At 33.3% G+C, this 25,178-nt stretch overlaps 1 protein-coding gene across 1 annotated transcript; it reads left to right on the top strand.

The window, feature by feature from the left end:
• Positions 1 to 429: 429 nt before the first annotated feature.
• LOC108728069 (uncharacterized) lies at positions 430 to 8,630 on the top strand. The gene is made up of 9 exons (XM_018456425.1): positions 430 to 855; positions 1,622 to 4,027; positions 4,299 to 4,622; positions 4,693 to 4,826; positions 5,492 to 5,732; positions 5,824 to 6,221; positions 6,844 to 7,388; positions 7,704 to 7,947; positions 8,179 to 8,630. The coding sequence occupies exons 1-9, from the start codon at positions 498 to 500 to the stop codon at positions 8,611 to 8,613; spliced, it is 5,085 nt and encodes a 1,694-aa protein (XP_018311927.1). The 5' UTR covers positions 430 to 497; the 3' UTR covers positions 8,614 to 8,630.
• The last annotated feature ends 16,548 nt before the right edge of the window (positions 8,631 to 25,178 follow it).

The following is a 25,178-nucleotide window of genomic DNA, read 5'->3' as shown; positions in this document are numbered from 1 at the left end:
CTGTTTTCGAATAAATTCCGTAACTATAAAATACATTTTGAATTAATCAGTACAAAAATTCGAATTAATTTGAATAACTGCATAATTTTTACATATATTCACTGTAATAAATATTATCATTTTAATATCATTACACTGAATATATGTGTGTATAATGATATTAAAATAAATAATTTTCACACACAAATAACTTCTTATTCCGCGATACAATGCATGCATAATTTATTATTTTATGACACGTGTGCTTTGATAAAAATTAGATATAGGCGCTATCACATTCATTTATTCGATGATTTATTGACACGTTCAAGTGTGATCATTAGCCTAGGTGCTCTCAAATATTATAAAATAACCTCTAAATGAAAAAGAAATCTAAAAAATCCAACATTGTTAACAAAAATCAGGAAAGTATAACAAAGATACATAATAAAGATGATTGGCGTAGTGCGTTAGATTCCGTATTGATCAACGATGATCATTGGTGGTGTATAGTAACGATGATGGTGGAGACATTTGTCGAGCACAGCCGCTACATTTCTCTCTTCAGTGAAACCGTCGAAGAAGAAAAGCAGGCGTGTATTTATTCCCTCAGTTATCAGAAAACGATAGACACTGTGAAAACGCTGTCGAAACAAGATCCAGAGAAATGTCCTGCTGTCGAGAGTATCTGTCATTACGCGAATACGGTCTTAAGCGAAAACAATGGCCATCTCTCTACCTGGCTGATTGCACGGCTCATAAAGTATCTGATCTATCGCGCCAAAACCGAGTACGTTGGGAGACTTAAAGTAGAGGCGGATCTAGACTGCAAAATCGATGAAGAATATCGGACAATTCAGAATATTGACAGCTCAAGTAAATATATACCAGTATTTTTTTTTTCATTTTAAGAACATTAAAGACAAGCCTTTAACAATATGATGTAGCTATGTCGTATGTGAAGATAAAAATGGCCCAATCTAACGGTAACTTATTCGATAAATTATGATAAATTATCAAGTAACTTTGAAAAGGTAAAATGATTGGTAAAATGGTAATTTAGAAACAAATTACTAAAATTAAAAATTTTGATATAAAACTCATAAGGAGTATTTAGCCTTTGAGATAAATAAATTAAAATATTTTATTTAACTTATAAAATACTTTTTATTAAATATTTTGATACTACATGGCAGTGTACTATATACATATATTATATAGTAATTAGGAAATTAGATATATAGTAACTAGAGAAAGGCAACCCTGCACCAACCTTACGGATTTTGGCTCCCGGTGAAATTGTCTGAAAATTTAGTATTTTATTTTATTTGAGATTTTCATAAGAATGTTGTTATGTCTTAAACATCAGTGTGAAAAACGTAAATACAGCTTACTTCTACATAAAATTAACAAAATAACCAAAATTACCATCTTACCGTAATTTTACTTACATTACGTAAGTAATCGTCACATGTATTTGATGATAATTTTACATCTCTAATCGTGTGAGATGATAAGTACGTTCTATTGTTTTCTTTGCTCGATAAGTAGCAATCACAAGAGAAACATATTATATTCTTTTTTTTGTAACTCGTGTTCTCTCTCCAGCGGCTTACATAATAGTAATAATTTCATTACTCAGCTTTTTCGCGAAGCACTATTGAGCCTCGAAGAGCCTATAGTAGCAAGACTGAATACGTATTCAATGTCAAAGCGAATATACGTTTACGTGCGGATAACGTACCTTTTGATGGACTGAATCTCTATGTTGTACTTAGCGGGTTTCATAATCCTGATTTACCAGCAGAATTGTTAAGCGTCGGAGTTCCTTTGACCTGTATATTAGAGATTAAGCTTCCCGACGAGAAATACGTTGGGCATCGTGAAACGGAAGAAAATGATATGACGATCCGAGATAAAACGCTCTTCTTTGAAGATCATCATATCAACGAAATCGAGTTACTGGAATTTTGGAAAGTTACGCACGAACGATTCGCTAATCTATCGGCTTATCCGATGTATTCCAACATAACTATTCTTACTATCGATCTATCAGTCTTCCCGGAAACAGTTAATGCTATCGAGAAGGCGTCTTTGAAACGATACATATACGATAGAATACTTTTCACTTTGTATCATTTGTACGAACTTTACCGACAGCATGCAAAGTATCTTAAAAATATGAAGCTGGAGAAAAGAATTGTTGATAAAAGAGAGGTAGTAAATACTAAGATTTACGATGATACATTGAAGAACATACCTAACGAATATATTGGCGCTCCATTGATATTGAGCGCGATACTTCTTCAGGTCGAACACAATCTTGCGACCTCGTCCGACGGGTGTTTTCTTGCCGATCACGGTACAGGATTTAGCGACGCCGATACGAGACACGAGAATACATCAACGACAGCTGAGCGGAGCCCTACGTTCAATATGCAGGCTAAGCTGAAACTACTTGATCTTGAGTACGAGCTTATCGATGAATACGATACCAGTGCTGACGGTGCCAGCCAATCGTTGCAGCCTTCTGATCTTGAAGTTATACCGTACGGAGACACTTTGAGCGTGATCATCCGTCACTCTCACGATCGTAGAGCTACTCATCTGGACGACGCGGTTCTACGAGTTCTATGGGATCCGAGAATAATTAATGTTTGGAGGAATCACGAAGTACCGACGAGGTTAAAATCCGATATGTATTTCTGCCATTTGGACAATATCACACGTGCATTTAATCGAGAGCAAAAGGTCAGTCGCGAGGAAATTGTACACTACTTACATCTCTTGATGTTTGACGACCTGATCTTTTCCGGTGGTAGTCGCGAAGCAAGAGCGCGATTGGTACAACTGCCAAGAGATGAATTGTCAGAATTAAAACACATGAGATCAACGATAAAAAGAGGATGCAGCGTGCCAAATTTTACATCACCTCCAACCATTGCGTCCGGACTACGTCGTTGTAAAAGCGACACCGAGATTGATTATTGTAAGCCGGTAGTTGCATTCACCGACTGTCCGTTTTTGTTCACGCTAACAGACGCTAGAGAGACATTGCTTCCGGGATATTTGTGTAAGAATGTCTTCAAGAAGAGAAGTTACCAAAGACCAAGTCTCGAAGAATACGAAGACGTCGAGTTACTCTCGAGCCGAGTTTTTCTTCAAGTCGTCCACGAATGTTTCCAAAGTTTCGATCGTTTCGCAGCTAGATACTTCGAGCCGACGGATTCGCTGCTGCTTTACTTTAGCAACAACGATGCGGTGAATAATGTGTCCGAAGAAAGGTGCTTGTCAAGTATATGTACGCCCATCGGACTCCATGAATTCTGTGAATATATCGCGGAGAAAGAAGAGAATTGGATAAAACGAGAGCAGGAGACGCGCCAATCGCATAGGATGGACTTGACAGGAAGATTTATGAAGAATTCCATCGAGGTGGAAGACGACGCGATCATATTCGACGACAAGTGCTTCATACTTCGGGATTCTCTGAAAGCGCGTCATCTAAAGGAGGGTCGCGATGAGCGAAAGAAAATTTTCAAAACGAAGGAATTCGAGAAGATGGCAGTGGAGAATGTCGACGAAAAGAAAATGACAAGACAGAAGCAGAACGAGTCGCCGATGGCGGACAACGAAAGCAAATGGGCGGATGGAAGAGTTATGAGTGGAAAAACGTCAATGACGAGGAAAAAATCGGACACAAAGATAGATGATGTCGATACGTCCTTCTTACCGATGAAAAAAATTCTATCGTCTCAATGTGACGAGACGGGCGGATCGTACGACTTCGTTGGATACGATCTTGGAAGTCTTCGTGTTCAAGTGATTCATCATAGCAAAAAGTTTCTTTTGGATGGCGATACATCGGTGCGGGTTGAACTTGAAGACTGGCTTCATGGGGACCGCAATTTACGCATCGCTGTTACTCTGCTAAACTGCACTTTACGATTGTCTGGCAGAGTTAGTCACCGTCAGTCAACAGGCACATTTCACTTAACTACGAAAAGGGGAATTGTGTTAAGTTTCTACCGGAATAGGAGAGAACTAGGTAATTAAGACCTGGCTTTAGAGCTATTAAACATTTATCAAATAAAATAATGGTATAGTCAGGAAATAAATATCCATAATAAATAATTTCACATTCAACAATATAATTATCATGTATCACATGTGTTATATTACAATTACTTTGAGTGAAATTATAACATTGATGTTATGTTACTTTTAGTTGGTGTTTACCAGGTAACGATTCTCATGCAATGGCAGACAATAAAAAAAAGACATCTTTATTATTTGAATGATTCTTTTACGTTTCGTAGTTGAAAATTCATCCGATTCCCATTGGCAAAATTTTACTTTCGACTTTCGAGCTTCATGGCCTTCAGGATTATTGATAGAACCAACCATCGGAGACGGTACCAAAAATCCATTTTACATTCGACAATCGTACGTTTCGAAACGTCTCGGGCGCGCAGGTGCAGTCCGTGAAGTCTGTCGGAACTTTCTCAGAAACGGTACCGTCCTAAAGTATCTGGACGACAATACTGTCATCATCTTCCGCTCGAATGGCGTCATCGTGACGTGCATGGACTTCAACAAGCCGCAATCGCGCGATGAATCCATCCACAAGACGGATCCAAAAAGTATACAAGAACACGGGTCAACTACGAAGAGAACGAGAATTTTTCAGTTAAATTGAGGATTCTTCTACAGCAGAATTTAGGATCAAAAAGGGCAACTCGAGGCAATCGGTGGCGGCCAAGCATAGCGGTAAAGTCATAGATTCCACGGAGACGCGTTCCAACGGATCGATGGTGGACGTGCAACCATCGAAACATATACCACCAGTAGGAGAATTCGTGACTGTTAAGTTTCGTTTTAATTGGGAAACGAAAATAACTTGAACGATTTGATAGTTGAGATTTTAAAGATAAGTTTAATTTCGTACAATGACATCGTTTTTCCCCAAAAATTACTATTTAATTGTACGTAAAGTATGGATCCAAAAGTTTTCAACATATGAAAAGAGTAATAAAATGACACACCATTTTTTATGTTTCAATACAATTACCTTTTATTTTTACTACATTTTTTTATAATGATGAATTAATTTTTTTTACCGCTAAAAATATTCTGAATTTTTACCCTTAAAATGTTTTATAACCCTGTAGAGATCATTTCTCATTTTTCTAAAATCCGATCTGCGTGGAAAAAATTTGCCAGAAAAAGTAATCTCGGCGGTGTTAAACCACTTTAAGTACAAAAATTTTAAATATTTTTTAATGGTATAGAAAAATTAATTCATCGTTCTAAAAAATATATTAAAATAAAGGACAACTATATTGAAAATAAAAATTGTTTCATTTTATCATTTTTTAAAATATTTTCGGCTAAAAATTTTTAGGAAACTTACTAGATAAATCGAGTTGAAGTTATACATATATGTGTATAGAGCGTCGAGTTTGTTACGATAAACGGTATTTAATGTCCGTCACCTTTAAACATTTCTTAGAGCAAGGGAGACGATTCATTGATAACAGGAGCATTCGCCGTAGGTGAAGTGTTACGATACTCGGTGGTGAATTACGATGGTAGATGCTACGAGGTGCTGAACGATCTGGTCGTAAGTGAACACGATCGATTGCTCGTTAGGACAACGTTGGATTACGAGGTCAATGAGGTATTCACACGTCGTGCCGACGGTACCGATACGTTGCTACGTTCAAATGGAGAATTGGTTGTTACATTTCCCGGTACAAATATGTTATATAATATATTAAGAAATATGTTTATTTGATGTTTTTTATTATCAAATTTCATTTGTCTTTGATATTTTTTCATCAGATGGCACATGCATCATTACTGGTTACACGATAGAGGAACAGCCAGTAATTTGCGAATGGACGGAAAATGAATTGAAATACTTCGGAATTATGGAAACATTTGAAATGAAAGGATATGGTGATCGAGCTGCTTCCACATTGTCTTCCGACGTTGAGTTCTCGCATGAAAGTTCGTCCGTACCACACATCGAATGCCAAGAGAAACAGACAAGGATATCGATCGGGGACGATTTTGTCTCGATCTTGTTGACTTTCCGCATGGAGCACAAAGACTACGCCACCGTGTTCTATGATCAGTCAGTAGTTAGTTGTACTTTATCGATGCCCGACAATGTCCGCATCAGTATGTCGAGAAGAGGTCATTATGAAGTTTCAATGGAAGACCAAATTAATCTGAAGGTAAAAAATCACGGTACGCATACTCACAATCAGTGTAACATAAATTACAGTACACAGCTTATAGTAACGTTGTTGCAACATTTGCAGTAACGTTCTCTAGTATTGTTGGAATATTACAATGTTACTGTAATATTACTGGAATGATCTGTACTGTATGAGAATAAATATAGATGGTGCATTCTTTAATTTCAGCTTTTATGTTTCGTTAGAAAAACTTGAATCATATCAGCGGTTGTGATGCACTTGATGCTACAAATTTTTTGAAGTATTCTTTGATTGATCAATTAGTGAAATTTTTTCTTCTAATTGGTCAATCAAAGCTTCAAAGTATTTGTAGTGCTAAATGGACCGCACTCAGCATCTCTCTTTCAAGACTTTAAAAAGAGAAAGACATAATTCAAGCTATCTCACTTTTTCTAAATCGATAGCAACAATTTCATATAGGAATTCTATTTTTATTACGCCTAGAATATAATATTGATACATAACAGTGCGTTTTTATCGATTGATTCGTCAGCTGTAAAATTACACCGTACGAACTAGAGTCTTCCCATCATATTTCACTTATACGTGTTTCAACATTAATAATTCCCTTTATTAAAGAAGATTTCGTTGATGTCAGATTTTCGATAATGACGCGATGTTCTGGAAAACTTGTGCTACTTGCGGCGGTAGATCAATGTCGACTTGTAAGTTTTGGGAATTTAGAACTGATTCACAAACGATTCTCACGACTGTCGGTATTCTTGGGGATATGCTTGAGGTTAAAAGTGATGGTACCACGCGTTATTATCGAAACGAGGACCATAAAAAAAGTCGCGAATGCAACGACGACGTTCTCGAATGCGGCGAAGAAAAAAGAAGCAGCGAAGAAAGGGATGCCAACTCGGAGGCAAAGATCCATTGCAAACACGAACGATATTGCGAAATGCTCAAGTTTCCAGCGAGAAGTCAATACAGAATTTTCGCGATGAATCGCGATCTGACAGCTTGTGAGTACCTTCATCGATCGGTTAGACACGAGCAAGAACTGGCAGCCGTCTTTGGCGACGAGATGAGTATGATCCAGTATCCAATTTCACGTCGACCGGAACTTCGTCGGTTGATTATATTTGTGCCAGTAGAACCGGAATTGGGATCAAAGGAAATGTTCTATCAATACCGGGTTAGATAATCGATAATATTACATCTTTTTATTAATGTATTATTGGCATTAGTTGAATTTTGTAATCTTTTGCGCAAATTTAAAAATAATAATAAATAAGAGGATAAATTATATATATAATAATTAAACATGTTTTATTTTAATATTAATTAATTTTATTTTATTATATGTATTATTACACTTTTAATATTAATTTTTATTTTTATTTATACCAAAATTTGCCTAACTTTCTCATCATGAAAAAGTAACTTTAATATCAACTCCAAGATAATAAGAGAACTGATAAATATCTTACAACAAAACCATGTGCAGGTTACATCTGACAAACGGACGGATTGCGATAGAATTGAATTACCGCGAAGCACTTATTCATTTCCGTACAACTGGCTGTTCCCCTTTGGCAAAAAAGTAGTTTCTGAAAGAACTCGGAACGAAGTTTTAGCAAAGCGAAATGAGTCGCTGCCGAAGTTATTGCGAGTGCGCGTCTTCTTCGGCATTAAAGGGGCAGACAGAAGCGTCCTGATCGATATGCAGAAAGCTATGGGACGTTATTGGATATCTGTAAGAAAATTTAATAACGCAAGTTCGTTAAAGCTGTTCTCACTTGTGCTTTCACGTATGTTTATTTATAATAAATATAAAAGTTTTTAGAATTTCAGAAAACAAATTCCATTTCTTTTTGCAATTCAGATAATTGATTTTTGTATGACGAGAGGGAGGAGGGGAAAATATTACGCGAAATTGCTCGTTTTCTCCGATTACATTTCTCCCAGGACTTTTCCTTCCACCCAGGTGTTGCGTGATGGTGACAAATGTCGGCTATTTTACGCGACTGAAAGCAGTCGACCCTGCGAAGTTGGAAATGATTACGGGAGTTTGGAGGACAGCCTACGAGAACTGGCTGTAGGCGTTAAGAGAAGCATCGACGTCGAGACGTACGTCAGAAGCCTTCAGGGTAAGCTCATTAAAACGAGCACGAAAGCTCCTCGGCAGTCGAGCCGTCTTGCGGAGTTACTTCGACAAAGAGGCTCCATGAAGAAGGTATATGAATGGTATAAACAGTGCATGAGGAAACGAATTATTGTACCGTATTTTGGAAATATTGCTGACTCGCGTTATTTCTTAATGAAAAACCATGTCGACGAGCCAATATTGAAGAAAAGTTACTCGTGTGTGTCGCGAGAAAAAGAAGACAAACTTATCGATAGAAATAAAGAAAATTGTTGATCTTTCTGTTGAAATGTAATACGGAATAAAGTTTCTTTTTAATTAGATTTAGCTGCTCATTTTTGCAAAAAAATTTGCTTTCTCGATGTAACGAAAGTTTTGTAGAGTAATTTGTTTATTTCTTTTTAGTTCATTGATTTTTACTTATAGATGAAATGACATGAAAATTCTTACTCTCTTTTTCTTTAAATTCCATTCTTTTCGTCTTTTCTTCTTTTACAACAACGGTAAAGATTTGTAAGTATCGCAACATCTCGAGAATCGCTGCACTCGCCCTTCATTCGAGTTTTTACCACCTGGTGATTTTGACGCGCGTGGCCTGAATACCAAAAACGTCGAAGTAGAAACCAGTGCCGTAAAGGAGCGACAGCCGCCACAGTACCATATGCTTCGCGCATTACAAAGAGTCGTAAAAGTATGACATGCATTTTATCCTTTCGTCACATTCGCCTCCTCGAAGGTGCAAGTAAATGGTGTCCAATTGTCATATCTTTTAAATTTATTCAGTAATTTGTTCGCATCGAAAAAGCTCTGATAACTGAACGAAAACTAATTTATTCTATCATTATATTTAGCAGAATAATTTGTCAATATAAATAAATAGAAGAGCTACGAGCCTTGGCTCAAAGCCCTTCTATTCATTTATATTGATTCATTCTGATTGAGCCATTTTATTATTTTATATTAAAATAATTTGTAATTTTAGCAGAATTATATCTGACAATTAACATCTTAACAAATCACTTCGCTGTCCCCATAATAATTGATAGATTTTTTTGCTATAGTAACATAAAATCTATTATTCTAACAAAATTATTTTTTTTACATGATAAATTGTCGAACAAATTTTTAATTCGAAAAGAAAGGGACAAGATCGATCTAATAACATAATAACTCAATATATCAATCTACAATTTGTATCGCCAATACAATTTCGCGCGCTGTCTTTTTAGTTGTGTTATCCAACGGACACCAAACCCTATATCTTTTCGTGTAACACGCATGTGGCTTCTGATACCGGCCATATATCTATCGGGGGATTCTTTGTAAAAACGCGATATAGCTCGCCGAGGTCGATCTTTTTCCTTTGTCAGAGTCTGTCGGTTTCGTTCGAGAATAGGAACTCGCGACGATACTCCGTATTTCCGACTGGCCGTGGGGACGCGCGTAAAATATTTCGCTCACGTACTTTTAACCTATATCATTTTCCCTTCCGAACGTTATACGACGCAATAGGAAAAAAAAATGAAAAAAAAACCGCTTGATGTGTGAGCTATATTATAGGTTTTTCTTCGCATGTACTGATCCCACGGGGTCGCCCTTTCATTCAACAGTGACGTTCGCACACGTAGTCGTCGTCTATATCATAAGTTATTGTCACAGTCACAATATTATCTTGTTCCTTATGTTGTCTTTAAGCTGGTAAACGTATAAATATTAGAGGTTCACGTATAATATCTGGCGTAGGTTCTATATGTACATAAATCTAGAGGATGAAAATTACGAAGAAGATAGTCAATCAAATCACGAGAAAGACACGGTTCTGTCGGAATAGTGCGAGATACAAGAGGGAAATGATAAAATTCGTGCTCTACTTTCATTCTGTCATCATATCGACGCGACGTGCAAAAGTCTCTGTACGTATATTTATTATTTTCGAAGCCGTTTGAGATAGTGAAAAAATCTTTTTGGATCTCAATGTTTCTGAACCAAAACTATACGCGCATATATATTTGGATTTTTCGTTCGACGATGCAGAATTCACCGGACAACGGAATCGAAAGCTCGCGCGGCTTGCTTTCCTATCTCGATTTTATACGATGTTTTGCACCCGGAGTCTCGTGAGTACTCACGCCGTTTCTGGTTACGACAAAGAGCCACTTTTGAAACGCATCGGCAATTCGCGAAAGAATAATGTCTACCGACTGTTCCAGCGTAGAGATCGGAGCCGAAAGGATAGAGCTCGGACTGGGTTCCCCGGGTATTCGCACAAATATATCTATCTACTCTGGATGGATTTCGTTGGGCCGTGTATACGGACGTTTACGTATCGCGTTATTGGACAAAAGTTGCACCATCGGTTTTAGACGCGACGCGATCTGATATATCGCCGGGAACGGGATTTTTCGTTACGAGAGGGAGAAACTACGAGACGGGTCATTTTTCTCAAACTGCAGCTGGATGTCGTAACACGGAAAGCGCTCTCCCTTTGCCTTGGCACCTTTCTTTTTCTCTCTCTTTCTCTTTCTGTCCCCCCTCTTCCTTGCCAAGACAACGAAATATATGAACTCTATACGCTTTACGAGCTATCGGATTGGGAATCGGTCTGATCGATGCTTCCAGCACGGTTAAGTGCAATCGGTGTACGTGCGTTTTTATTTCCCTTACAGGTACATTTGTGTCAAATGTACAGTGTTTTACCTTGGCTTTATCAAATTTTGGTATAAAACACGAAATATTGAATCAATTAAATTTTTACTTTTCTATTACAATTGTATTTTATCGTATAGCGCAATATTCTATATGAATGGAATTTATAAATATATTGAAAGTTTTTTATTTTCGGGCATGCATAAAATTACATTGACGATGAAAATATATGGGTTATAAAATATAAAAGTTAATTAACACGCGTGCATTATCAACACGTTAGCTTTACAATTGACGTGAGTGAGAAAAGTATAACTTCGATGCATATATATTTCCATATGTAAAACTGTTTCGAGTCATTCACATACACGCACATGCACACGAAGACTCGGCATATTTGTATACATATTTATTTACGTTCGATCAATATCGCTTCATGTTGTTAGCTGTATTTAGTGAGGCTGTGCGTGATACGACATTAAATTTGCGTATAACCCATAAAACATTCATTTGCGAATTTTCATTGTTTCACCCAACGATTCGATATTATTTAAAGCGCAATTTATCAGATTTACGCTTATTGTTAGGAAATATTGGGAGATATCAATAAAGCCCGTCATAATTTAATATGGCTCAGGTTCTATATTTTAAACTGACAGATTGGAATTAATCTTTCCACGAATCGTTTTTATATAAGAGCAACTGTGTCACTTATTAGCCAGTATTTCACCATCATTATGAATTATCATTAAGCATATAAAAGGCGCATGAGTTGATTTTATCGATTTTGCATCTTCAAAATCATTGACATTCTAAATACGAATTCTCTGCACAATAAAAGTCATTGAAGACATTTCCAATAACTGCGTGTTAAAGCAGACCATTTCAATCTTCAAATTCCAATTCCAACAAGTTTGAAGCAGCTGGGTTTGCGAGACTGAAGCATATTCAAATGTAGTTCTGGTGCATAATAAATGGAAATATTTGGAGTTAATTCGAGTAAAGTAATTAGTGAGTTAATTTGCTTATGAAGACAAGTGCCTCGTCTATAGCTCGTTTTTCACAGTGTAACTTGATGCCTAAGCCGATTAATTTTTACTATCCCAGCAAAATAATGGCGCATTGCGGCGAAGCGGTAATTTACTCGTCGCTTGGCGATGGAAGATGATTACCTACTTAAACTAAACAGCAATGGCAGATACCGACGTCATTATTTTATCGCATTGCATTGTTCTTAAGCGTGTCATAAATCAGCTATCAAAACTGTTAGGAAAGGCATTAAATTGCGGAAATATTAATAGAATCTTAATATAATTTCAAAGTAAATTAAAAAAAATAAATATAGATTCGTATATTAAATAGTTTATACTTTTTAAACTGTTAGAAAGATTATATCGATTGGAGCTACTTTAATTTGATAAAAAGGAAAGCTATTTGAATGTAGGATAAAGGAACGTCCGAAAGGCTCATTGTGATTGGGCGATTAGACCGCGTTTGGTATCGATGCTTGCGTTTCAGCAGTAATCTCGTCAATCAAAGATCCAATAAAACGCGATTTCCGCTGAAACCAGGACTTTAATGAGAATCCGATTTGGAGGTGCAGCGATAGCTTCTCATTTGCTTCCAACGCACGTAATAAGCGTGCCCGCTTCCCCTGCTTTTCTAGGTGCCATGGTCGTTCGTGCGATATTCCGGGGAACTACCCCCTCGTGGCTATACACGCCTCAACCCCCGAGAAAGAGTACGCTCGACCGCAGGTGAATAAGGGATGAGAAAACGGGTTGGGATTTCTAGTGAAGCGACGACGACGGGATCGTTCTTTGTGAGATAAGCTTGGCGCCTATAAATTTCCGGTAAGTTGAACACAAGTTTTTATATCGCGCATCATCGACGAGGAACACGAGAAAATGCAAGCGTGAGAGACTTCAACTGAAATTGAAAGTATTTTAAAGTAAATATCATTCAGTCGCACTTAAAATGTTGAAAGGATCAATGATTAATAAATTACGGATCCGGATATCGACGAAAACGATTCAATACCGTTATAAGAATTTCTTACTGCACTCCTGATTCATATCGCAAGGAATTCGTAAAGCTTTGCCGAGAACGAGCTTTAAACTCTCTGATAAAAGTTACGGTGTGAAATAATGTAGAAATTTCATTTTGCCGTTTTTAACTTGGTTCACAATGAACGTTCTGCGGCTATTCTCGCGCGTTCTTCTACCTTAATATTGCATCTAACTTTTTGTTCTAGCTATATTTGTGTGAGAATACTTGAAAATAATGTTTTTCATATTATCATGATTTTAACTTTATATTTGTATAATCGAAATTGTTTACAACAGTAATTTAATGGAATATTTTGAAATAATAATTGTCAATTGCTATATTTTACGAACGGATAAACATACATTTATAAACCTTGATCCAGCGGAGAAAGAAGGGTAATGGATTTATATATTATTAGTTTAGACGATAATTGTGCGAGAGCAAAAATATGTGCGTTATAAAATTTATATTTTAACAAGCGAGAAAAGTGGCGAATATGTACTTGTTCATTTACATCATTCCGGATATATTGAAGATCCAAGAGAACTTAATCGTGTGAATCGAACTAAAGCGCTGCATCGATAAATTTATGGTTTGAGTCGATTCCAAAGTTTTAAATTCTACGTTATTGAAGCAGTGTTGAGATCGGATTGGCTGGAAAAGTAATGAATCTGAAGTGAACATTACGTAGAGTAAAGCTGCCTCAGAATGTAAGCAATCTCAAGCAGTCACTGTTACGACGTAACATGCGCGTGAAACTTCCATAGAAGCAATTAAATAATGAGATAAACGCATCCTGCAATGGGTTCGCTAAAATTGTTAAAGTTCTCTACAGTTTCAATTATATTCATAACATTCCATAAATAATTAAAACAATATCACACGCAAACTTTACATAGAGAAGAAGGTGATATTATGGCATCCTAGTTACATTTTATTTAATAACTTTGTTAATAATCAATATTTAACTTTAAAATTTGACAATTACATTCGTTAAAATGTTATTGAATCGATTCTGGACTCAAAGTTACGAAATATTTATTACTTAGAATACTATTAATAAAAATGTGGCGATATTGCATAATGATTCAAAGAAAAAAATGGGTGGTAATGTAGCCTTTCATAGAAATAGCCTTAAAATATTAGTTTTGTTTGGAAAACAGTATTTGGTTACAAAATTAACAAAAAAGTAAAACATTTTAAAATATATGCAAATGAATGTATATACATTCACATAACTTCTGCATATAAGCTTCTCAGGACTAAAAATCTCAGTACTAAAAGTAGTACACGTAATATAAACTATAGATTAACTGTAGAGCTATACAAATAATTATTTTGATATGAAAATCTCAAAAAAGAGATTGTGAATAATCAATATCCATAGAGGGCCAGTTAGTAAAATGCCATGGTATTGTTTAAATTTGCATAACTCAAAATATATACAGTCAAATTAAATGTTAAATAGCAAATAATACACTCAAAAATACACACATTCATGTGATAATACGTTCAAATTTAAGAAAAATAAGGAAGTAAGTGTAATTAAATGCTAAAGTGTACTTCAGAAACGTTTCGAAATACTTGAAAATAAAAATGCGTTATGATAAGTGCTGGTTATTGAGTATTGATAATATTAGTGTCATGGTGTAACGAGCTACTGAACTAATAATTCCGTAAGTAATCATTAGGATTCGCTATATAATAACGGAGATATTAAGGGAGGCAATAATATGTACATTGGCCATAATACCACCTTCTCTATAGAACTGCAAGACACTTAACTTACGAATAAGTTTGAAACGTTTTTTTATTAATTTAGTAAGTTTCAAATATGTATTCCTTCAAATATTTATTCTAATCTTATCTCTACGTATAATTTCTTCTTTATTGGAGTTGATGTTTTCAATCATGTATACAAAGATTTCCAAACTTACAGAAGTTTTGGTTTTTTCAAAATGTTAAAAAAATCATCATTGAATGTAAGCGACAGATTTTGATAAATCGAAATAGAGGCTTTATTCAATTCAATTATTTTATAGTTACGAACTTTTCTGCATGCTATTGAAATTTTATGGAAAATTTTATCCATCAACTAAAGCAGCTGGTTAACTTTCGAGATCTTGCTTCAACCACCACTTCTTCCCAGCTAGCAAAATAAACAATTGCTACCCGATGAATGCGACGGATCGATAACTCTTCGAGTGCTCTCGAGATTGAATAAATTTTATCTCGATAAGAAAGTTCTGACTTCTATCGAACTTCCGTGCTCGAGCTTTTAAATAAAGGTTGTTATCAGTCCAAGTATTTTATTTCCGGTAGATAAAAAAAATATGATGCAAGATTGGAAATTATTCATTTAACAAAATTTCATGTAATAAATCTACGTGTTAATAGAGTACATTGTTATCTTTTAATAAATATGTAATTAAAGAATACCGCGTGGGCACAAATGCAGATAAATGTACTTTATATATGTAATTGCAATTAACTATAAATGGAGAAGTTATTTTGAAATATATCATTTTATTGCAAAATAGCGTTATAAATAGAAATTGATTCAAATATTCTCTGAGAATCTTTGAACCTTTCCAAGCAAAAGGAACGTTGTTATTAAAATGAGACTTTAATAAAAAGATAATAATATCATTATACGTCGGGATAATAATCATTTCTCGATAGTTCATTCTTGTCAAAAGGAAGAGCTTTGATAAAACAAGGTTGAGTGTGACTGGCAGAAAAATCGTTATCGAATAAGATTTCGTTCCATCCTGTCTCGAAGGAAAAATAGAAGGGCATATCGTGCAATATCGTGAAACCGAAAATAATTCCGTATATGTCCCACGGTAAATCGCGTAGGAGCAGATAACAGAGACGCAACAAAGACGATTGTCGATAAGCATCCAAAAATAGAATTGTTGAGCAATCATTTTTATGCAAATACACACACACACACACACATACACGAATATGCGAAATTATAGAAATCAATCATTCTTCAAATACGCTGGATTTGAAAGAAAATATTTCGGAGAATTATATATATATATTTCGGAATCCAGCAGACGTTTTTAGAAATTATTCGAAGCCGTAGGAACTGCATTCGCGCACTACAATAGAAAAGAACATACAAAGTGCGGAGGTATGTCAAGTTAGGTGAGATTTTCAATATAGCACCCCAATGGTATTGGATATATATGAGAGTGTGCGTATGTATGTATGTCTATATATCTGTGTGTGTGTATATATATGTGTATATGGATGGATACGCGCTGTAGTTGGTCCATCTGCCTTATCCTATCCGCACGACTTGGTGTATTCCGACGCATACAAATTATCAGACATGTAGAATATGCCCGAACTTACTCGAAGTGCATCCTCAAAATTCAAGACTTCGCGATTTAACTTTAAGAAGATGAAGTCTCATAAATGGAAAGACGCGAAATACCAGAGCTGTTTCTCTTTCATACAATTTTTTGATTCACCTATTACGCTTGTCTATTTGAAACGACCTCTCGCGCGCGGGTGTAACAATAAAATGATAAAGCTATAAGTTTTGTAACAACTGTAACATTTTCTGCTGCATCCGTGCTATTTCTCATGACCGGTCTGGTGGCTGGAAAATGTCACGAAGCAATGTTTCCACGTAACGTTCGCTGACAAGCACAGCAGTTAAAAATTTTGACTTATATAAATCGTTGCAGGTTGGTTCGATTCGTGATTGTAAGGTGCGCGGAATAAACAGGATGACATACGACAATAACATATGAGAGACATTTCGTTTCTCACTTACAACTGTTCTCTTTTTTTTTTTTTTTTTTGCGAAGAGCAATCGAAAACCGAGCGAATTTTTCACACGTACCGATATCAACGTGCAATATTTGCATAACGATTGAATGTGATCCGTTTGCAACCGTATTTGTCAATTGGCAAAAGGATATTGGAAGACGATACAAGGAGGTAACTCTTCTTGTTCGTCATCGTCACTTTCGCGTACGTGTGGAATTGGGACACAGAACGTAATTTCGAGGGAAATCGGGCAACCCGTTTGCGCCGATTGACTTCGACGTGACTCTCTGTTCTACTCCTACGTTTCTCTTTCCTTTCTTTGCTTCGTGCACTCGCTCGGGTACTGTGTTCCTCCAACGCTATAACCGTCGGACCTTCGTTACACGAACTAATTGGGACCTGATTAATTAGGGAACTTTGGTTGAATTACAGCACGACTGTACGCGTCGCGGTTTACGTAGGAAGCCTCGAAAATGCAAAGAGTATTGCGGTTCTATTAAAACGTCGCTTGGCTGCGAATTAATATGGCCATGAAAGGATATCGAGACAAAGAGGAAAATTAGGCCTGACATTCCTGAATTAAACACAACAAAGGAGATTAACAATAGATCAGCGCATTGCGGATGATTTAACCCTAGAATGCTATCGATGCGTTTGCGTACAAATAAGCGAGGTCATTGAGCGCTAAGCTATGCCTTCGATGGTAATTAGAAGATTCAATCTGATAGGTTGAAAGGACAAGCGGAAACAAGCTTCTAAAATTTTTGTCTGTATATAATGTATTTTGATTATGTAGTTTGAACCTTTTGATAATCAATATATATTACGTATACAGAGAACGTGATAAGTGATTCCTATTTTTAAAGTTTTGTGTTATTATATTTTATTTAAGTATTATGAAGGGATACACATACACACATACACATAATTGGATTACGTATCCCATATCATTTCAAAATTGAATTTCATAATGTACTTACAGTATGCGCCAAAAAAAAATGCGACTCTCTTTTAGTCACTATTATGTTTGTTGAGTGTGACACAGTAACGCAGTGATTGCAATTAAAGGAAATCATATCGAATAAATATTTGGTAGAAGGATAAAATATTTGTATTATAATCAAATTTACCCCCGTCTACTCACTTTATTTAACTAAACCGAACAACTGAAGTGTTAGTTGTAAGAGTCGCATTTTTTTTTGGCGCATACTGTATTATTATTTCTTTCTTCTTAAGTTAATTAGGTTATTTGTGTTTATGAAAATCTAGATTATAAATATTTTATCATTAAAATTGTAAAACGTATAAAAATTTATATTACACTAATTAAGAATGATTTATTTCCTTGTATGTAAAATTGACGTATCGATAGTAGATAATACCATCATTTTAAGCTTATATAGGGCAGTTATCACTCAATAACGATAGGAATCCAGAGTAAAAAACAATTAAGTAAGAATTAAAGGAATTGTTTTGCCTAGAGGGGATAAACAGAAAGAACGATTTTATTGAAGTATCTAAAATTTTAGCCAGAAACAAATCTAAAAGTTTTGATAGAACATCAAAATAATTTATCTAGGACATTTAAATTGGTTGCTAGAATGTCAAAACACTTTGCAGCATTGCTCATCATGTTTGAAATTCCTATAAAGTTATTTTAACAATCCAACAAAATTATTTTCATATCTGTATCTAGCTAAATTTTTAGCTTCAGCAAAATGATTCTCTCTCTCTCTCTCTCTCTCTCTCTATATATATATATATATATATATATATTATATATACACACATATGTATATACATAAATACTTTAAACAGACAAAATTAATGTTATCACTACTGCCGTAAACACACCGAGAATCTATCGATATTGAAACGGGATGTTAAATGTCAATTAATTATAGGTTTACACAAATACAAAGAGTCGTATGCGTTGTTTAATTAATTCACGTACATGCGTGCTGCTATTTTCGCGTGTACAATTTGAGGATAAACAAATTTCATGGATTTTTCCAATCGCAGTACATTCTCGGAGGGACTGAAATACGGAGGGAAAGCTTCGGATTTTACGCAATCGTACATTTATAAAATGAGGACTCTGGAGGCCGATATTCGGGTATCTTCCGTCATGCGATGGTCTGGGGCGTGCCGCGCGTGATATCTCTTCTTCGATATGTCGCAATATCGTAATGTAACGCATATATTCCATGGAAAATACCTCTATATACTTCTATATACTTTCTTCATTCAATTTTGCTTAGAATCAGATACCGACGATTCTCTGTATCTTTTTTTCATATACAATATATATATATATATATACACATATTTATGAATACATGCCATACATACGCAACGAATTATTATTTCTTTACTTGAATATGCAAATATTAGAGATTATATATATGAAAAGATAGCGTAGAGCAGCTTTTAAAACTAATTAGAACTAGTATTTTAAAATTAGTCGAAACTAGAGTCAGAGTTTACATTTCATTTTAATAAGTCTCGACACATATTTTTTTATTTTATTTCTAAAAAAAACAAGATTATATTTCAATTTAAAATTTTTAAGAAAGATAATATAAGTTAATTTTAATTAACCAGTGTTAAATTTTTAAAATTTTCATAAATTAACAGAAAAAAGAAGTTGTAGAGATATCTTGAAGTAGATTAAGTCTCTTTTTAATAACTAAATAAATATCTATGTATAAAAGGATTTTTCTTTTTAAATATTCAAAAATCGTTACATTATTGATACTATTAAAACTAACTTTCCTGTAAGATTAAATAAAACAACCAAATCCTATATGACTTAATAACCAATATGTCTTACTCCGTCGTTTATAATTACACGATAAATTTAATAGATAGCATTAAGAAGTGCAGACTGTCCATGATCTGACTCGATTTCATCAATTTATTGCTCAATTTGTTCATTCTGTCATTGTCAGTAGAGCAAAACGCTGTGGTCGTGATGTAATATTTCGTAGGTAAATAATTGCTTTCTATAACTATCAAGGATGGTTATTATTTTGGAGTTCATTTTATCGCAGCATCTATATTTATATTTTACAATACTATATTTCGTTTATATTTTTACAACGTTTTGTTTATAACGTATGAGATTAAAAGAGAAGAAACTCTTTGCATGGTACAACCGATGTGACCAATTTGACAAGTAAATGTGTACCTAATATGACCGAAATGCTACTTTTTTTTTAATCTTCACTGTATTCATGTAAATATTTGAAAATATATTGTTTTTTTTAATGTTCAAAAATATTTCCTCTTTTAAACCCGACCATTAATCTTCAATTTTGGATTCAACAAGAATTTAAAAAAATCACAAAGTTTAAATAAGTAATATAAAGTTCAGTAACCCTAATTTAATTCACAATTACTTATAAACTGAAGATTTAACAATCCATCAACTATCATAAGACCACTCCGAAACACTCGAGTTGCCCCATGAGAAAAAGGAAGAAAGTCGAGAAGAGAAGAGAGATAGGTTAAAAGAGTTTCGGCTCCGTCGTGAAGTCCAAGAAATATAACTGGACATTACTCAGCCTCGAGTTTCTTATTATACCAAGGCTGTTTCCGAGGACTCGAGGTACTAGCTCGGTCTAGAACCACGTACTTCAAGCTCGACGACGTAGCTCTTGACAAACCTTAAATTTCATGTGAAAATTTATCGCGTCGTCAAACGAGAAAGGATTATCACTTTATCGTATACGTTACTTGTACGGGATTCAGTCATTCGCGACTTTTTTTTATAAATTTACTGTTGATCACTTTGGCAGCAATCCGGCAGTTTTTGCTTTATCGTAAGTAACAGCTTTGGCAAATTTGCGGTGTGTAAAATCGAGGCAACATTCATCGTACTCCTCGAAGCGAAATCAAGATCTGGCCGTTGTCCAGTTGTCGAAGAAGATTCGGCTGCATTGATTGGGCGAAAAAAAAAACAAAATTGCAACTGGTCAATGCACGATGTATTCGAAATTGTTTTACAATTCTGTTCAGAGGAAGAGAGAGGACAAATCAGATTTCTTGACGCTTCTTCGCACCAGCTAGAAGCTTTTTATTTCTCATTATGCAGACTCGCTTCCGTTATAAGATTCCACTTTACATTCCTTTAACTCGGTCCATTCGTAGCGATTTTTCTAATGGGATAAGGAAATAAGTAATCAGATAAAGTAGGCAAATTTGAATTTTTATTCGCTGGGCGTGACGCTTTATTTCTCGATTTATTCAAGAAATTAGACGGGCTGTTGGCTAGTTTAAAATTCTCTTCGTGTGTTTTTTCAGGAAAAATTTTTGCAGATTACATCTAACCTCTCTAATCTTCATATTCTTCACATTTGGAAAAAATGTGTCAAAATATTATTAGTTGAATTACGCGATATGTGATAGACTTTAACGACACTATTTTAATATAAATGTATAATATTAAAGAACATATAATATTAAAAAATATAGCTAAGTAAAGACCCAGGAAAAATGTTATATATATGGACATATTTTACATATAATTATATATAATTGTATATAATTATATATGAAACATTTTTTTCCCGGAGACTTTCAATTACTTCTCCTTTTATGTATTTTATACAATGTTTTAATTTTTCACATATCTGTTGTCATGAGAAATATTAACTTTTAAACGTTATACTACAAAGTTATAGCAAACCCAACTCAATTCAATTAAATTGCTTGCATTAAAAAAAAACATATTGTAAATTTTTTTTCAATCGAAACACCAGACAATAAGAAACGTAACAGTATCAAGCAAATGTATGTATTCTTATTAATAAAAAGTTATAAGCAATGGAAAAAGCATTTAAAAAGCATTGCAAAAAGAAAGCAAATATGTACCGAAAAGGTATTTAATAGATTTTTAATAGTAATTATTCATAAATGAGAAAGTACATGTTATCCAGATATTAACTAAACACTAAACTGTAATAAGTTCGTCGCTATTGCGAGATTAATGAAGTTGGAAATAGATTATCGGTAATCTGGTGAAACTTTGTTAGTTGTGCATGAACTTTCTCACAATTAACGCATTCAGATGCTATTATTCTGTTTGATTAATTTTTAACATGTTAGTTAAATTTTAAACTAAAAGCAAAACTAAGTTCTGTCACTTAATAGCAGTAAAAATAGAAATTAAATGTAAAGAAGTATGATTTATTAATATTTATTACGATAAAATTTGATAACATAATTATTCATTTTAATACAAAATCTAAAGAGTTTTTTAACAATAATGAAAAACTTGTACAAAGAATCAACAAAATTTGTTGAAACTTTTATTTTACTATTGATTTTCTCGCTTCTATTTTTAACAAAAGAGATTCATGACTAAACAACAACTTTTTATTTATAACAAGACAATATTTTGTCTTAAAGAATAATATTTAAGTAACATTCAAATTGTTACCTAAGAATGGATTCTGCTGTAGGTGTATATTTATGATCGTAAGAGGAATTATAAAGATTCATATATTATTAAATTATCAACAAATGAAATATTAGGAAACATAAATGATTTTTTATCTTTAGAAACAATACGTTAACAATATATATAGATGTATTCATATTAAGCAATAAATGCTAAATAATAATATTATATAACAATAAAATAACGAACATTAAAAATTAAACGTGTTTTAAATAATTAAAGGATTATATTTTAATTTTGATCTCTCTCTCTCTTTGAGCATACTTGATTCTTGACATTCAAGATTTACCCCAGATCGATAAGCTTTTGTTCAGTCGGACATTCTGTGCCTTTACCAACTATAGAAAAACTTAAATATAAGGTTTTATATTTAAGTTTTCCTATAGTTGGTAAAGGCACAGAATGTCCGACCGAACAAGAGCTTATCGATCTGGGGTAAATCTTGAATGTCAAGAATCAAGTACCTATGCTCAAAGAGAGAGAGAGATCAAAATTAAATGAATGTTTACTAATATAAATTGCAATTAAAATAAATTTATATTTTATTTTAGTTCATTAGATTAAGATTTTGAGCATCAATCTTTTCAGTAAAAAATTGTTAGTTTGTTGACTATCCGTATGAAAATATAAAGTTATAAAAAATTATAATTTATAGTATAATTTCATATTATATTGATCAAAATTTATATATGATTAAATAACTAATTGCAAGTTAATTATTCTTAAGTAATTACACTTAAAGTTACAATTAACACATACCAAACATTGTTCAACTATCCTAAAAAGTGCTGCCATCTTCAATCGAAGACATAGACACGAAAAGTTTATTAAATCAATTGCATTGACTTCTTTAAGCTAATACACAAAATGAAGTTAAGATTAAAATTTGACTTAATCGCATAAGTTGTAAAATATTCGTCCATATAAAATAGATATATGATTATCTTCATTTATTAAGTGAAAATTAAAGTAAAAATTTTATTTTTAGACTAAACTTATTTTTTTAGAATAAATCTTATTCTTAAAATAAAAATGAATACACAATTCAATATTAATGGTAGTTTGTAATTAATTTTGTTTTCTGTGGGTCGTTTTATTAATTGTAATATATTCGAAGAAAAAAAATTTAAGTGTAATTATTATTAATATTATCAACATTAATAAGAGAAATTAGACTTATTGATTTCTTTGTATAATTTATTTTATCATAAAGTCAGCATCTTATAAATACACTTTTAACTCAGTTTCGATTAATTACTTATTAATTGGAAAATAATACTTTTCCTTATTTAAATATAATTTAAATAAAAAAAATAATTTGATAATTTTATTTGTCTGTGAGAAATATACTCTGGACACACACAATATGATAGATTTGACGTGCTTTCAAATCTAAATAATGAAAAATTGTTGTAAATTTTTTATTTTTAAATTTATATTATATAGCATTTTTCAATTGAATCACAAAAACAAAATGGTGATTTAAAAAATGGTTATACAATTGTATTGCATGTTATAAAAATTGCAAGACTGATCAATTAATTACAAATTCAATTAATTCAATAAATACAGATTACGATGATCGTGACGTAGTAATTGAATTATAACAACAAATATGGATATGTACTCATTGTTTATCGCACACGTCAAGTGCAAATTATCAAGGCAAATGATGTTTTTAACGTTTCCGCAACTAATTAATAAATCAGGATTTTTTAGTTTACACAATTCTATTGATTTGGATTGACTAAAATCGAGCGTAAAACCGTAGTTGTATTATTTGGCCATGGCTATTTTTGTTTATGATTAGTTATTTGTTATGATATACTTAAATATCTTCCATTTTTATATATACACGTGTGACACTATTTATACTTAATATTAATAATTAAATACAAAGTCGTTTAATAAATTATTCACTGTTATACTATAAAGATAACGGATTGACCATTCAAAAACGACAAACAATACTATACCTCCATACACTACCGCGGTCAATTCTAAGGTTTCATCTATTCTGAAACGCGATATAGCAATTGTATCTTTGTATAGTTCTCTCATTTTGTATCCCCATCGAAAATTCATTTGCTACGAAAATTGATTTTTTTATATCGATACGATACAGATAGATAAATTATTTCGTTCCTAAGATTCTTGCAATATTAAATATAAATCTTGTACCTTTATTGAATCTATTAAAATACATAATATCTGCTATTTTAACACTAAAATCTATATTGAAATTTTTAATACAATAATATAAAAATTAATATATCTAATTATAACCTTCCGGCAATGTAAGACACACGGCTTTTAAGACACAGTCGATTATTAAATTGTGAATTTTAAGAAAATAAATAGAAAAGATAACAGGATTCGTATAATCACTTTAAAAAAACTAGGTAGTATTGAAATTAGGTTTGTTTACATTGCTCGAAATCCTTAAAATCTTTGCGTTTGAAACGAAAAAAATATACATATGTTCGAGCGTTAAAAATAAAGAAAGCAAAAACTATGATGAGTGTAATAACAAGCAATGAAACGCTGCTTACTTTTAGATACATAATTTATTGTTAAATCATTATGTATTTTTTATATTTATTAAACATTGCATTTTTTCTATATCCAATATACCTACATATAAATTAGTAAAATGTTTTATTACAATTACGCAAAAAGTTATTATATGTCATATTTTAAAATTTAAGAAGGTAGATGCTAGAAAAATTCCGTAAAAAATTCCAGAAGATTATGCCGATATTGTTGCAATGCACATTTTTATTTTTATTAAATTTATTACAGTATATTGATGCGCGATACCATTTTAATATTGAAAGTATCTTAATTACAACTTTTAAAGCATTATATAAAAAATAAAATAATAATTCGTTGT

Source organism: Mycetomoellerius zeteki, unplaced genomic scaffold, assembly GCF_001594055.1.
Source record: "Mycetomoellerius zeteki isolate Tzet28-1 unplaced genomic scaffold, Tzet1.0 scaffold58, whole genome shotgun sequence".
Taxonomy (NCBI): Eukaryota; Metazoa; Arthropoda; class Insecta; order Hymenoptera; family Formicidae; genus Mycetomoellerius; species Mycetomoellerius zeteki.
Note: the sequence above shows the minus strand (reverse complement) of the source record. Positions and strands in the feature narration are given on the sequence as shown.